This window comes from Sciurus vulgaris (genome assembly GCF_902686455.1).
Source record: "Sciurus vulgaris genome assembly, chromosome: 14".
Classification (NCBI taxonomy): Eukaryota; Metazoa; Chordata; class Mammalia; order Rodentia; family Sciuridae; genus Sciurus; species Sciurus vulgaris.
This window is the reverse complement of record NC_136475.1, coordinates 67,189,900-67,203,880: the sequence shown is the minus strand read 5'-3', so window position 1 is coordinate 67,203,880 and position 13,981 is coordinate 67,189,900. Positions and strand designations below refer to the sequence as shown.

At 33.8% G+C, this 13,981-nt stretch overlaps 1 protein-coding gene across 3 annotated transcripts in view; it reads right to left on the bottom strand.

Moving 5' to 3' along the window:
* Positions 1–13,981, bottom strand: part of SOS1 (SOS Ras/Rac guanine nucleotide exchange factor 1) — a 121,904-nt gene that overhangs the window by 43,580 nt on the left and 64,343 nt on the right. For 2 of the 3 annotated variants that reach the window (XM_079109853.1, XM_079109854.1), the window contains exons 5-8: positions 13,009–13,218; positions 10,010–10,153; positions 4,617–4,727; positions 4,433–4,531 (exon numbers count right to left, since the gene is read on the bottom strand). In XM_079109853.1, the coding sequence (XP_078965979.1) occupies positions 4,433–4,531; positions 4,617–4,727; positions 10,010–10,153; positions 13,009–13,218 (564 nt within the window). The remainder of the gene's footprint in view (positions 1–4,432; positions 4,532–4,616; positions 4,728–10,009; positions 10,154–13,008; positions 13,219–13,981) is intronic. The other variant, XM_079109855.1, reaches the window with a different exon arrangement.

Genomic DNA, 13,981 nt, shown 5'->3' with positions numbered 1-13,981 from the left:
TAGGTTACATGGACCCAGCATATTAGAAAAGAATAGGGTAATTCTCTATGGTTCAAAGTCATCCTAGATGGTTTTTTATCTTGGGGAAATAAAAGAAACAAAAAATAATTTTGTTGAACCAAATTCTACTGATTTGCTAACCTTCAAAATACAATGTAGTTTTCAAAAATTCATAAAAGAAGTTTTTGCTTCATAAAATATTAACTTTAATTTTTCAAACTAATCAAAGGGTCCAAAGTCTTGACTGCTAACTTCAACCACTGAGTTTTTCTTTTTTTTCAGTTTGAGTAGCATTAAAATCATACTAATTATCTTTTTTTTTTTTTTTTTTTTTTTTGCAGTGCTGGGGATTGAACCCAGGGCCTTGTGCTTACAAAGCAAGCACTCTACCAACTGAGCTATATCCCCAGCCCCTAATTATCTTATTTTTTAATAAGTAAAATTATATATACTTATGAGGTACAATATGATGCTTTGATATGTGTATACATTTAGGATGGCCAAAAGCAAGATATTAACATATGTTTTACCAAATATACTTCTATTTGTGGTGAGAATACTTAAAGTCTACTTTCCTCTCCTAGCAATTTTCAACAGTATACAATATATTGTTATTAACTTTAGTCACCATGATATACAACAGATGTCTTATTACGAGACTTTATCTTTTGAACTTGTAAAGTTTACTACCCCAAGTAAAAGTAATTATAGAAATTTTACAGTTAAACTTCTTTTAAAATATAATACACTTTTAGGAATTCTAAGGAAAACATATATTTGCATTCATTTTTAACAAGTACTTATAAATACTAGACACTGTACTTAGACATGAGAATTCAAAGATAATAGAGCTTGGTTTCATTCCTCATAGAACATAGTCTAATACCAGGCAGACAACAAACATGGAACAAGTTCTACAAAGAGTTGTGAAGAGAGTAGGAAGCTTAGTGAAAGGATCAGCCTACTGAAGCAAGGAAAACTTGAGAGAGAAACCAACACTAGAACAAACTCCTAAATAAAAAGGGAGGTTAGAAGAAGACAAATTACAAATAAACGAGGGGGAAAAGACATACAAATGAATGGAACTCTGAACAGATTTGGCATATCCAGAGTTGCTAAGTGATTCTTTATGGCTAAAGCAGAAGGTGGGTAGAATTAAATACTTCGAGATGAAGTTGGAGAGATAGCTGCAATAAAGCTAAAGAATTTAGACTTTGTTACAGGTGACAGAGAACCAATGGCCCGTTCCAATCTGGGAATTCCAGGAGGTGATGGCTTCTGATGAAGGGGCCTGAGCTGATCAACAAAGATCGGAAATACAGGAAAAAGTATAGATTTGGGCAGATGAGGTAGGGCAAATGTGGTGAAAGAAAAATGTTAAGCTTAACATATCTGCAGGACAAGAAGAAATAGCACTAGTGATAAAAATACTCAGTATTTATATACTTTACCATATATGATGTATTTTTATGTATATTACTGTGGTTGACAGACCTACCCAGTGAAATAAGCATTTCATAAAAAAGCAGGACACAAAAAGATGAAGTGACCTGACTCAAGCCACACAGCTATTAAGCTACTGAGCTAGACCACAAGAAGAAATATCAGTCCTCAATATAGTTTAAAGCTTTCAAAAGTTTAAAGCTTTCCACTTATAGATAAACTGTGGTTAGTTTCTGTCACTTCTATCTTAGGGTTTTTCTTGCCTCCAGTTGCCCCAATTTTGTGCTATCATTGCTGAGTCTAGAATTACCAAGCTCAGACTAACACCTGGAGTATGGCAATTCCCAAAAGGGGAAAAAAACAAAACAACAAACAAAAAAACCAGAACCAGGAAGAATCATGTAGTTGGAAAAAAAAAATCTTCAAGTTGAAAGGCCTTTCAGTTCATTTGATGGAATAAGAATCCTCATGATAGTTTTCCTAAGAAACATCCATAAATGTATCACATTTTAAAGGGACTGCAAGGTGTAACTGACTTGGGAAATGCTGCTTTACTGTGTAATTTTACAAAGATGTTAGTATTCTAACATACACTGAACATTTCTAGGAGCATAACTGAGGATGCAGTAGTCCCCAAATATTTGACCACTGAACAACTCCCCTTTAGAGTATCTCATAAGACTAGCGTCCTAGAGAATACACTTTGAAAATATTGTTAAATGAAAATATTTAATTAAGCAACAAATACAAATTAAAGTATAAGCAGTACAATAATACTGAGAGAATTCAGCATAAAGAAGAATGATCACAGCCAGGTGCAGTGGCACACAACTGTAATCCCACCAGCTCAGGAGGCTGAGGCAGAAGGATGGCAAGTTCAAAGCCTCAGCAACTTAGTGAGACCCTATCTCAAAATAAAAAATAAAAAAACTGGGCTGAAGACGTGGCTGTATTTAAGCACCACTAGTTCAATCCCTGGTACCAAAAATTTTTAAAAAATGATCAACATCTGGATTAGTTTCCTGCCCATTATATACTGTTAATTTTGCAATGTAACTTTAGGCACTGATATGAATCAGGAATATATATCCCTAAATCAATAGAAATCTTGCAAATTGCCACAAGTTACAATTAATTGCTTGTTTTTGGGGAACATGTAATTTCTTATTAAAATGATGGGGTTTCAGCCAGCATGGTGGTACATGCCTGTAATCCCAGCCACTTGGGAGGTGGAGGCAGGAGGATCACAGGTTCAAAGCCATCCTCGGCAATTTAGTGAGGACCTAAGCAACCCTGGGAGACCCTGTCTCAAAATAAAAAATAAAAAGGGGCTGGGAATGTGGTTCAGTGGTTAAGTGCCCTTGAGTTCAACCAAACGAAAAAAATGATTTGAGTTTTATAGCCTTCTGAGCCTTCATCAAAGCATCATTTTTATTTATAAATTATAACTGCCTTGAGGTTTCATATGGCCTTTGCATCTTTCAGAACATCATTACAGGCTCAGGTAAATATCTCTACCAGAGAAACCATTACAAAGAAGGATTCTATATATAAAACTATAACTGTCTCATCATGACTATGGTTTTCATAATGAATTCTTTATAAAGACTTATACTAAAAGCTTCCCCTTGATTACCCTCTTAAAATAACCATCCTTTATTACAAAAGATCTTAAATGGTAAGCTGTTTGCAATCTTGAACAGATTACTAAGAGCTTTATAATTGTGCCTGGTGATTAAATATTACCCTTTTGCTCCCTTAACTCTTTCCAAGTTCAAACATTCCTAATTGAAATCTAACTGAATTAAGTCCAAATTACTACAAGGCAAAGAGACCAAAAAAACTTTTCAAATATAAATACTCCGTGAAATTTAAAACTGAGCTCTCTTAGAGTTTACCAAGTAATGGGGACAAAAATGCTACAGGGTATAAAAATGACTGACTTGTCTTTTTCTTTCCCTTTTGCAGTAATGGGTATTGAACCTAGGGCCTCCCACATGCTGGGCAAGCTTCATCCCCAGTTCCCTTTAAAAATGCTTAATTTTCAGACAGAGTCTATATCTAAGTTACCCAGACTAGCTTCAGATTTGTGATCCTCCTGCCTCAGTCTCCTGAGTAGCTGGGGTTAAAGGCGTGTACCACCCTGCCTGGCCTATCAATCTTTTCCTAAGTGCCTATCAGTTGGGGCTGTCCACAGATGATAGTGTTAAGATAGGTTGAAAACAACTGATAACTTACCAACCCAGAAAAGCAAATGCCTATATCCCAATTTAAGGAAATAGTAGTATTAATGCATGTCTTGCTTTGTCTTTTGAGGGTTAGGTCCTTAAAAGTAAACAGAATATGACTTTGGACTACACTACTGAATTATACTTTATATAGACTAAGGTTTTCCTTTTCTTTAATTTTAGAGCATAACAGGAAAAGAAAAAAGAAAACAGACCCTTTCCTTTTGGTCAGTGCTTCTTAATATTTTGAATGGTGGTCAAAAGGGTGATTTTTTACTGGAATTATTATACAAATTCACTGCTTCTAAAGTAATGACAAGCAGTTTAGAGAGACAGTTACAAACTTGAGCTCAGAAAATTAGGTGAATTAGCCATCTCCATTATTTCAGCCTTATTCTCACTGAGAATATTCCTTTATCTGAGTCCCTGAATCTGCTGAGGTCACCAAATGGAAGCATAAATCCAAGGTTATTTTAAAAAAATCAGCCACAGAAGCAAAAAGGACACAAGATAAAAATACCTTACAATTGCTTTTAAATTCACTATAGAAATTGGAGAAAATATGCTACTCTTTTGCAGATTTATTTAACTGGAAAAAGAAAATGGGTACACATCAATGTACACAGGTGCTCACATAATAATTTACAAAAGTACATTACACGGATGGGGACCATAACTCAGTGTACGGTGCTTGCCTAGCATATGTGAGGCTTTTTCATCACATTTGAATAGTTTATAAATACCAATTAGAGTTTTCTTACCTTCAGAAGTTCAAAGTAATGTAGACAGTGGTAAACAGGGGCTAGAAGTAGCCTGGGTAAAACATATTGAACAGCTTCTTTGAAACCTTCGCCTATTGACTAGAAAAGAAAGTGATTTAATTTTTTTTTTTTTTTTAAGTTTACTTTTCAGACATCATACATCTTGATTTAAAAATTACTGTACCTGCAAATAAAGTGCTGCCCCAGGCTTTGATAACTGACTAAGGAAACGATCATGAAAACCAGGTCGTAAGATATCTCGAGCATATGATTCGTATGGATCAAATGCCAGTTCCTTAGAAAATAAAGAAGTTAAAACATAAATAATTTTTTTCCAAGGTAAAACATAAATAACCTGCCACTATAAGTAGAAAAGATTAAATTATGAGCATATCTATGCCAGTATATGATATATATATTTTTAAACTTCTAAATAAAAATTATGACTATTAATTATAATTTTAATAGAATTAATCTAGTATTTTCAAGTAAGAGAGTAAATCAGTTTTTTTCTGATGAGCAAATAGAGCCCTCATATTGTGACACACCTCATTAAAGGATTCCTTACAGTATAAGAGCGGCAAAGTGTGGGACTTAGTTCTCTGGACAGCAAAGAAAGCTTAACTTGAACAACAAAGAATATAGGTACCAATAAGGAGGTAAGGCATAAATGTTTACGGATACCAAAAACTTATTTTTTCATAGTTTTTCTTTGTGTTGGACTTTTACTTTCATATTCTGTAAACTGGAGATAACAGTTTCTATTACCTAAAATACACTGTTATAGCTTTCATAAAACCATTTAATCCAAACTGCCAAAAAAATTTACCATTATTACTAATATTGCTAGTCATGAATAAACTAAATTCTAACAGCGAGGTCTAAAAGAGTATCAATGTTTTCTGGGGGAGAAAGAGAGTAGGTATCTTGATGTTAGCAGGAGGATTAGGGCCTTCACTCTCTTCCATCCTATCCACTATTCCAGGTATAAATCTACTGTGAAAATGGTGCTCTAGATTCTCATAAGAGCTCATTTCCACAAAGGATAATTATAGAAAGAGGAAGAGGAAAACAGTGCAGTAGTAGTGGAAGGAGGTAGGAGGGAATGGTAGAAAAAGCAATGTTTATGTATTAATCACCCTTAATGTTGTTTTTCAGATTTTTTTTTTTTTTTTTTTTTTTTTTGTACCAGGGATTGAACCCAGGGGCACTTAACCACTGAGCCACATCCCCTGTGTGTGTGTGTATAAAAATGTATAAAATTCAGAGTCAGTATCTCCATGAGTTGTTTGGGCCTTGCTAAGTTGCTGAGGCTGGCTTTGAAATTTGAAATCATCCTGCCTCAGCCTCCCAAGCCACTGGATTATAGGCATGCACAACCTCATCTGGCTCAGATTGCTTTTAAGGAAAGATAGTAATAACAATAAGTACAAGAAGGTTTGTGAAATGCAATATGACATATAAAGTTCCAAGTCATCCTGGATTCCTAGAGTAGGATCCTAATTCACTTTTTTTTTCTTTTTGCAGTGCTGGGGATCGAACCCAGGGCCTTGTGCAAGCAAGGCAAGCACTCTACAGATGAGCTATCTCCCCAGCCCTCTAATTCACTTCTTAATTTTAACTCCTTCAACTAAACATTTCTGTAATAATACCAGAAACTTCATTCATTGTATAGTTTACAGAAATGTTTAATAAGGTGTCAATAATAACAGGAAGGAGTTAGAGATGAATAGAGTGGATAGGAACAACAAATGAAGATCTGATTAGATCTTTGGTCTCTTTGAACTGCTAGAAATTATGGTATACAGTAGATAGTTTGCCTTCCTCCCCTCTCAATAAAGCCCCGATGGTTGTATTACAAAATGTTTATGGTAACTTTATAAATAAAAGGACTTTATATAGTGTAGTGGTTTAAAATTTTGCCTAGGCTTTATAGTCATAAAGACCTAGGTTCCAATTCTGACTACTTACTAGCTGTGTATTCTTCAATAAAGTACTTAACTGTAAGAATGTTTCCTCATTGAAAGATGTGGATAATACCAACTTCACAGTGTTGTTTTAAGAATTAAATGAGGTATCTTATATACTGTCTGGCACACAATAAGCTCTGAACAAATTGTAGCCAGGATTGTTCTAAAATAGCTAAGCTCAAGAGAGAAAAAAAAAATGGACAATTTACTGGAAATCCAAATTCTCATCATATAGATTGATTATTAGAGATAAATTTGTAGACCCCATAAGCTCCCTTTCACAAGTCTATATCCTTCTCTGCTGATCCCCACAAGTAATCACTATCCTGGACTTGAATTTTATCATTCTCATGTAGGTTTTTATATCACAATTACACATGTATCAAGAACAAAAGCAATGAATTATTTTGCATGCTTTCCAAACTTCACACACATAATATGTATATTCTTCAGCAAGTTGGTTTTTATATTCAAAGTTATTATCAGGATTTATCCATTCTGACTCATGTAGTTCCTAATTAATTTTAAAACTTTGTATAATATTCTACTTTATGATTACATCACCTTAATCTATTTTCTATTAAAGGTGACTCAAATAATCTCCCATTTTTCACAATTATAAATAAGTCTGTATAAATACTTCATATATGTCTTGTTATGCACATTTGCATATTTTGAAAGCATATAAACTAGAAGAGAGAAGTTGCTTTCCAAATAGTGGTATCAACTTATACCCTCTCAGTAGTGACTTGCCAACTGGCCGCTTCATTGCCAACATTTGGCACTACCAAATAGCACTTCAATAAACATCGTAGTGCAGGACATGTCCTTCAACATGCTGATTTTATTTCCTTTGAATATTTGTCCAGAAGTGGAATTGCTGGATCATACAGTTCTATTTTCAATTTTTGGAGGAACCTCTCCATATTTTTTTCACCCTAATGAAGACGACGAATATACATCCCACCAACAGTGTATAAGGATTCCCTTTTTTCTACATTCTCCCAGCACTTGTTATATTTGTCCTTTTGGTGGCAGCCATTCTAACTGGAATGAGGTGATATCTCTTTGTGGTTTTGATTTGCATTTCCATGATAGTCATGTTGAACATTTTTTCATATGACCTGTTGGACATTCATGTGTCTTCTTTTGAAAAAAGCCTATTTGTTTGTCGAGTATCAAATTTTAAATCAGTTTTTTTTTTTTTAACCTTTTTTTGGGGGGTGGGGGTGGGTGTTGTTTGAGTTCCTTATGTATTTTGGATATTAACTCTATATCAGATGTATAGTTACAAATATTTTCTCCCATTTGCCTATTTTTGCTTTTGTTTTCTGTGCTTTTGAGGTCTTATTCAAAAAATCCTTGCCCGTTTCAATGTCCTGAAGTTGTTCTCTGTATTTCTTTCTGGCACTTTAATAGTTTCAGGTCTTATAAGTAAGTCTTTAATCCATCTTTAGTTCAATTTTGTATATGTTAAGAGTTAGGGGTCTAGTTTCATTCTTCTGCATATGGACAACCAATTTTCCTGGCGCTATTTATTGAAAAGACTCTATAGTCTATGCACCTTTGTTGAAGATCATGTATTATCTTAGCACCTTTGTTGAAGATCAATTAGTTATAGACATGTGAGTTTATTTCTAGGCTCTCTATTCTGTGTCATTGGTCTGTTTCATGCTGTTTTGATTACTATAGCTTTGGAGGGTTCCCTACCACTGGCCCCAGTGCTAGGGATTGAACCCAGGGCTTTGCACATGCTACTCAAGTGCTCTACCACTGAGCTGCATCCCCAGCCCCCTGTAGCATGTGTTTTGAAATCAGGTAGTATAATGCCTCCTGCTTTGTTCTTTCTGTTCAAGATTACTTTGACTATTTGGAGTTTTTTGTGGTTCCATACAAATCTTAATACGCTTTCTTCTAGGTTTGTGAAGAATGTCATTACCATTTTGATAGGGATTGCACTGATCTATAGATTGCTTTGGGTTGCATGGACATTTTAACAGTATTGATACTTCCAATTCTCCAAACATGGGGATTTCTAATCTGTTGAGAACTTTTTTGAGAATGATACAAGATACAGAATGAATTTTTTTTCCTTAAGGATAACCAATTTTGATACAGCATCTATTTTTTGTTTGTTCTTTCCCTATTGATTAATGTTATCTCTTTCACATAAAGTGTGTATAATTTTTTTGTGGGGGGGGCCAGGACACTCTATTCTGTTGTTCCACTATCAGCACCCATACTACACTTTTATTTACTATGGCTTTGTAACAAATATCAATGTGTGATAGGACAAGTCCCTCAACTTGTTCCTCCAAATTGCTCTTTTTGTTTTTTCATTCTTACACACAAATTTTAGGATCAGCTTACTGGATTTATAGCTTATTTGAGAGACAACTAGCATCATTACAATATTGAGTGTTTCCATTCATACACATGACATGTATTTCCATTTATTCAGATATTCCTTTTGAAGCTAATTATTTTGTGTTTTGTTTTGTTTTGTTTTTTAAACAAAGGGCCTACATATGTTTAGTTAGGTTTATTACTGAGTACCTTAGATCATTTTGTAAATGAAGCTTTCTGCCATTAATGTTATATAGTCAACGGGTTATAACTGAGCACAGTGGTGCTACCATTTATTATATGCTGATCTCTTCTCTAGGCACTACATTGAACTTTCATACTAGTTCTAATAATATATAAATTTTTTGGATTTGTTCTATAGACAATTATAGTGACTACAAATAGGACAACTTTGTCTTGTCTATTTCTTGCATTGGTAGGCACTGCTAATTGAATGTTGAATATAAGTAGCAGTAGTGTTTTTTTCTAGTTTCTGAATTCTTTTATCTATCCATTAAGTATTATCGTATCTCTTTTTAAGTTTTCCCCCAACAAGCTCAACACTGTTATGATAAAAAAGAATAGATTTTAGAGTGAGAACAGAGCAAGAGCTAGAAAACCCAGAGGATTATCAATGCTAATTTGTGAGAACTCATATATTTTAGCATTTGAAATAGTCAAGGAAAAGGCTAGCAGATTTTCTGCCCCCTCATTTCTGAATCATCTAGACCCTGGACCCTAGTTTCATCACTGCTCTTAAAAGGTAATCATGTAGTTACTACACCTTGAGTAGCTGACTGTGTTCTTACCCAATTTCCTCAAAATTTTCAAGTTCTATTATTATCATCATGCTTACTTTACAAATATATAGAAGTTTAGAGAAGCAAAATAACTTGCCCACAGTCAAACAACTACTAAACAGCAGAACTTGGAGTGCAACATAAGTCATATAACCCCAGATCCAAGTTCTTCATTGACTTTTTTTGCTTTGAAAGATTTCATAATAGGCCACTAGATGTCAGTTGTAGGACCTCTCCTTTGTGGAATCTGCTTTTCTATAATGGGAGACTACTTTTTCTATGTTTGTTAAGATAACAGAAACAAAGTTGACAATGGCACCAACAGGAAGGGGCAATAACAGGTAGTAGTCAGCAGTTACTATCTAGGAGTTTAGTTAGACATAGAATTAAAACTTCCAATTTTAATGCAAAAGTAGGCATACATACTTTTTAAAAAACATATATATAATTGAAATACTTACCTCTGCCAAGTCTTCAAAGCAGCTTCCTACTAAGGGATGGGGACTGCCTTCATCTGTCATTTCTACAGTGTCTTCTATATGGCCCAGTAACTTTACACTAAGTTCATGTATATCTACTATACGGCTAAATATATTTTCTACATCCTATTGGGGAAGAGAGAAATATATTAATTCAGTTAGGTTGTATAATAATAGATAAATTTTGAGCTTGTAAGTCATTTTATAATCACGAAATTTAACATGGGAAACATACTGACAAATACTAATGACTCATAAAAATGTTAATCATTTGTTTTGCAATTTACAGGTTGTAAATACATTTCTCTTGGATAATGGTTCTCAAACTATTTGTCTTAGAACTCCTTCACACTCTTATAAATTACCACACTTTTATGGACTTTTGTTTGCATCTATTGATATTTACCATATTAGAAGTTAGAACCAAGAATGTTTAAACATTTAATTCACTTTTAACAATGAATTCACTATATAACACAAATAACATTTTTGTGAAAACTGTTTTTCTTAAAGAACAAAAGGAAATATTTAGTAGAAAATGGTATCACTTTACATTTTTGTAAATCTAACAAGTAGTTTAATAAAAGACAACAGGATTTTCCTATCATTTCTTGCCATTCAGTATGTTGGGATACATTATTTTGGTTGAAATACATGAAGAAAATCTAGCTGTACAGATACATAATAGGAAAAGGGGGACTATTTTAATAACCTACTTAAATAACTATAGGTATTCTTTTGTAAAGATTCTTTATAATTTTTTTGAGATGTAACTCATATACCACAAAATTTACCCTTATATACTTACTATACTGATAGTTTTCAGTGTATTTACAGAGTTGTATAATCACACTATCAAATCCTAGAACATTTCATCACCTCAGAGAGACACCCTAAACCCATTAAGTTATTCTCCATTCTGCTCTTCTCCCAGCTCTTGTCAATCTCTATTCTACCTTCTGTCTCTATGAATTTGCCTATTCTAGACTTTCCTAACAAATAAAGTGAATATCCTTTTATGGCACTACACCAAAGTTTAATGAATGGTAGTTTCCTAAAGGTTAAATGCAATGTGGAATCAATTCTGTACTGTTAAACTAAAATCCACTGGTTACTATTTTTTGATTATTTTTATCAGTGACTATATTTTGTCAAATCAACTTTGAGATATGATTTGTTCACAGTAAGATACGCCTATTTTTAATGCACTTTTTGGTGAAATTCATTTTTTCCATTCATGTAACCACTATCTTATTCAAGATACCTTCATTGCTTTAAGAAGTTTCTGTATGCCTCATTCCCATCAATCCTCACTCCCCTCACTCCCAGGGGACCTGTAACGTGCTTTCCACCACTAGAAAAATACCTTTTCTAGAATATGAAATAAATGGAATCATATCTAGTCCTTTATGTCTAGTTTCTTTGTTCCACCTATTCCCTGTTGAGTAGCATTCCACTGCATGGACACGTCACAATTTGCATATTCACCAACTTTGATGGACACTTGGGTTGTTTCCAGTTTGGGGTAAAAACAAAACTGCTAGGCACATTCATGAGTATTACATGAACATGTTTTCATTTCTTCTGTATGAAAACCCAGGGACAGAATCACTGGATAGTATGGTTAGTTTATGCTTATTATTATACAAAACTGTCGAACCATTTCCCAAAATGTTTATACTAGTTTACATCTCACAATATGAGAACTTAAAGTTACCACAAATAGGTGCGCCACATCTTTTTTAGTATCTGCTATTGTTAGTCTTTTTTTTTTTTTTTTTTTAAGTTCTTCTAATGAGTGTATAGTAGTAGCTTGTTGTGGTTTTAATTTGCACTTCTCAGATGATTACTAATATAGACCATTTCTGGTTCTTAATGTTTGTGTCCTGAAACATCTTTGCCTTTCCTTCACTCTTATTTTTAAAATTATTTATTTACAATACTAGGGACTGAACCCAAGGGCACTCCATTGAACTATATCCCGAGCCAGCCCTTTTTATTTTGAAACAGGAGCTCACTAAGTTGTTGAGGCTGACTTTGAACTTGCAATCTTCCTGCCTCAGCCTCCTGAGTAGCTAGAATTACAGGTGTGTGCTACTGTATCCAACACCTTTACTCATTTTTAAAAGTAACTTTATTGAAAGATAATTTATATACCATGCAATTCATCCATCTAAAGTGAGTAATTCTGGTTTTTTTGGTACATCTACAGATTTGCACAACCACCCCTATAATCTACTCCTTTATTTACTTATTATTATTGTGTGTGTTGCTCAGGATTAAACCCAGGACCTCACATATGCTAGGCAAGTACTCTATCACTAAGCTACATCACCAACCCCTATTTCTTTATTTTTTAATGTTTACTTATTGCCATAACTTGAGCCCCACTCACAGTTTCTATAGTAAGCACTGTTTCTCCATCAGTTACCTATGACTGAGGAGCTTCAGGAATTACTACTATGTAATGCCCTTAGACAACCTCCCCTGCTCTCAACCAGCATTTCTTTGGTCCCAATTAGGTTAGTTTGATTACTTTTATAACACCTGTAATTATCTGAGTGTCAGTGTTACTGGTTCCCTCCTCCTTTATGCTCTCAATAATACTGCTGTCACACTTCTATCACAGTTACTACCACATTGTATTGCAATTTAATTTTAAATTTTCATCTCTGTTTTGGTGCCAATGAAGTACTGATTAAATGACTCAAATTGGCCAAATAAAGCAAAAATATCTTCTATCCAGAAAAGAGGCTTTATTGTTTGGTGTGTATGGAAGATTCTGTGAATTCATTTTCACTTATATAATCAGTCCTCTTTATATTTTCTTTTAATTTCTTATGTGTGGTCTCTTAAAACTTGTATCACTTTATTTGTGATCATGAATTAAGTCCAACAACTTCAAAAGACTGGCAAATTAGTGTGAATTAGACAAATTCAAATTTGAAGTGGTCATATATATATACACATGATATACTTACATTAGCTGAAAACAATTTGGAATTGGAGACAAAGGGCTCTCTAAAAACTTTAATAATTAGATTTAATTCCCTTATATATTGTCGAATTTCTGCCATAAATGCTTTTACCAAATCATAGTAAGTTTGTTCTCCTGAGGTGGAAGGCTCTTCATCAGTTAAAGATAATATATTTATATCTTCTACATCTTGATGAAACATATCCATCAATACCTGTATAGAGATATATAAAAGCATAAATGTCAATCTACAGTCAAATTTGAAAGTAAATGCCCTAAAAGGTTCTGTTAATAAAGTTCTTTAATGATTAAAAAAAAAAACTACTATACAACTGCCTCTTTATGAATATATTGCTACCACCCCTCACAACTCCTCTGAAACAGAATTCTACATCTGATATCACACATGCCTCTTTCAAGCTCTTTATCAACACTAGTATCTGTCTGTCTCTCATGTTAACCTATCACTTCTATTCTGTTCCCAAATTCTACTTTGAATTTCTCTGATTTGGTATCCTTTGCTCTACACCCTTGCTGTTCTCACGTTATTCCATGGCCTCAATCTCTCATATTTGAATAATTTTATAGTCTTCCACTGGCCTATTTTCCTACATTTGCTGGGGATAGATCAAAACAAGCCTTGTTTTCTCCAAGAAGTCTACCATTGTTGGTCTTTCTGGAACTCATCTTTCCCCTTCTTGTGAACTTCTACAGTGTCATACAGATAAGATTACCTACATCAGAGGAGTATCAGAATGACCAGATGAGATAAACCACATGTATGCTCAACTTTTAAGAAATGTTTGTTCTTAATATTATTGAAACACTGCACAAGTGGTATCTAAGGAAAACTAAGTGTTCAAATAAAACTTTTAGTACTTTCAACACTTTCACATTTTTAAAAACTGTTTTCAAGTAAATCCACAGCTTTCTAAATCTTCAAATTCAAATGAGATTTTAAGAAATTCACTATTAAG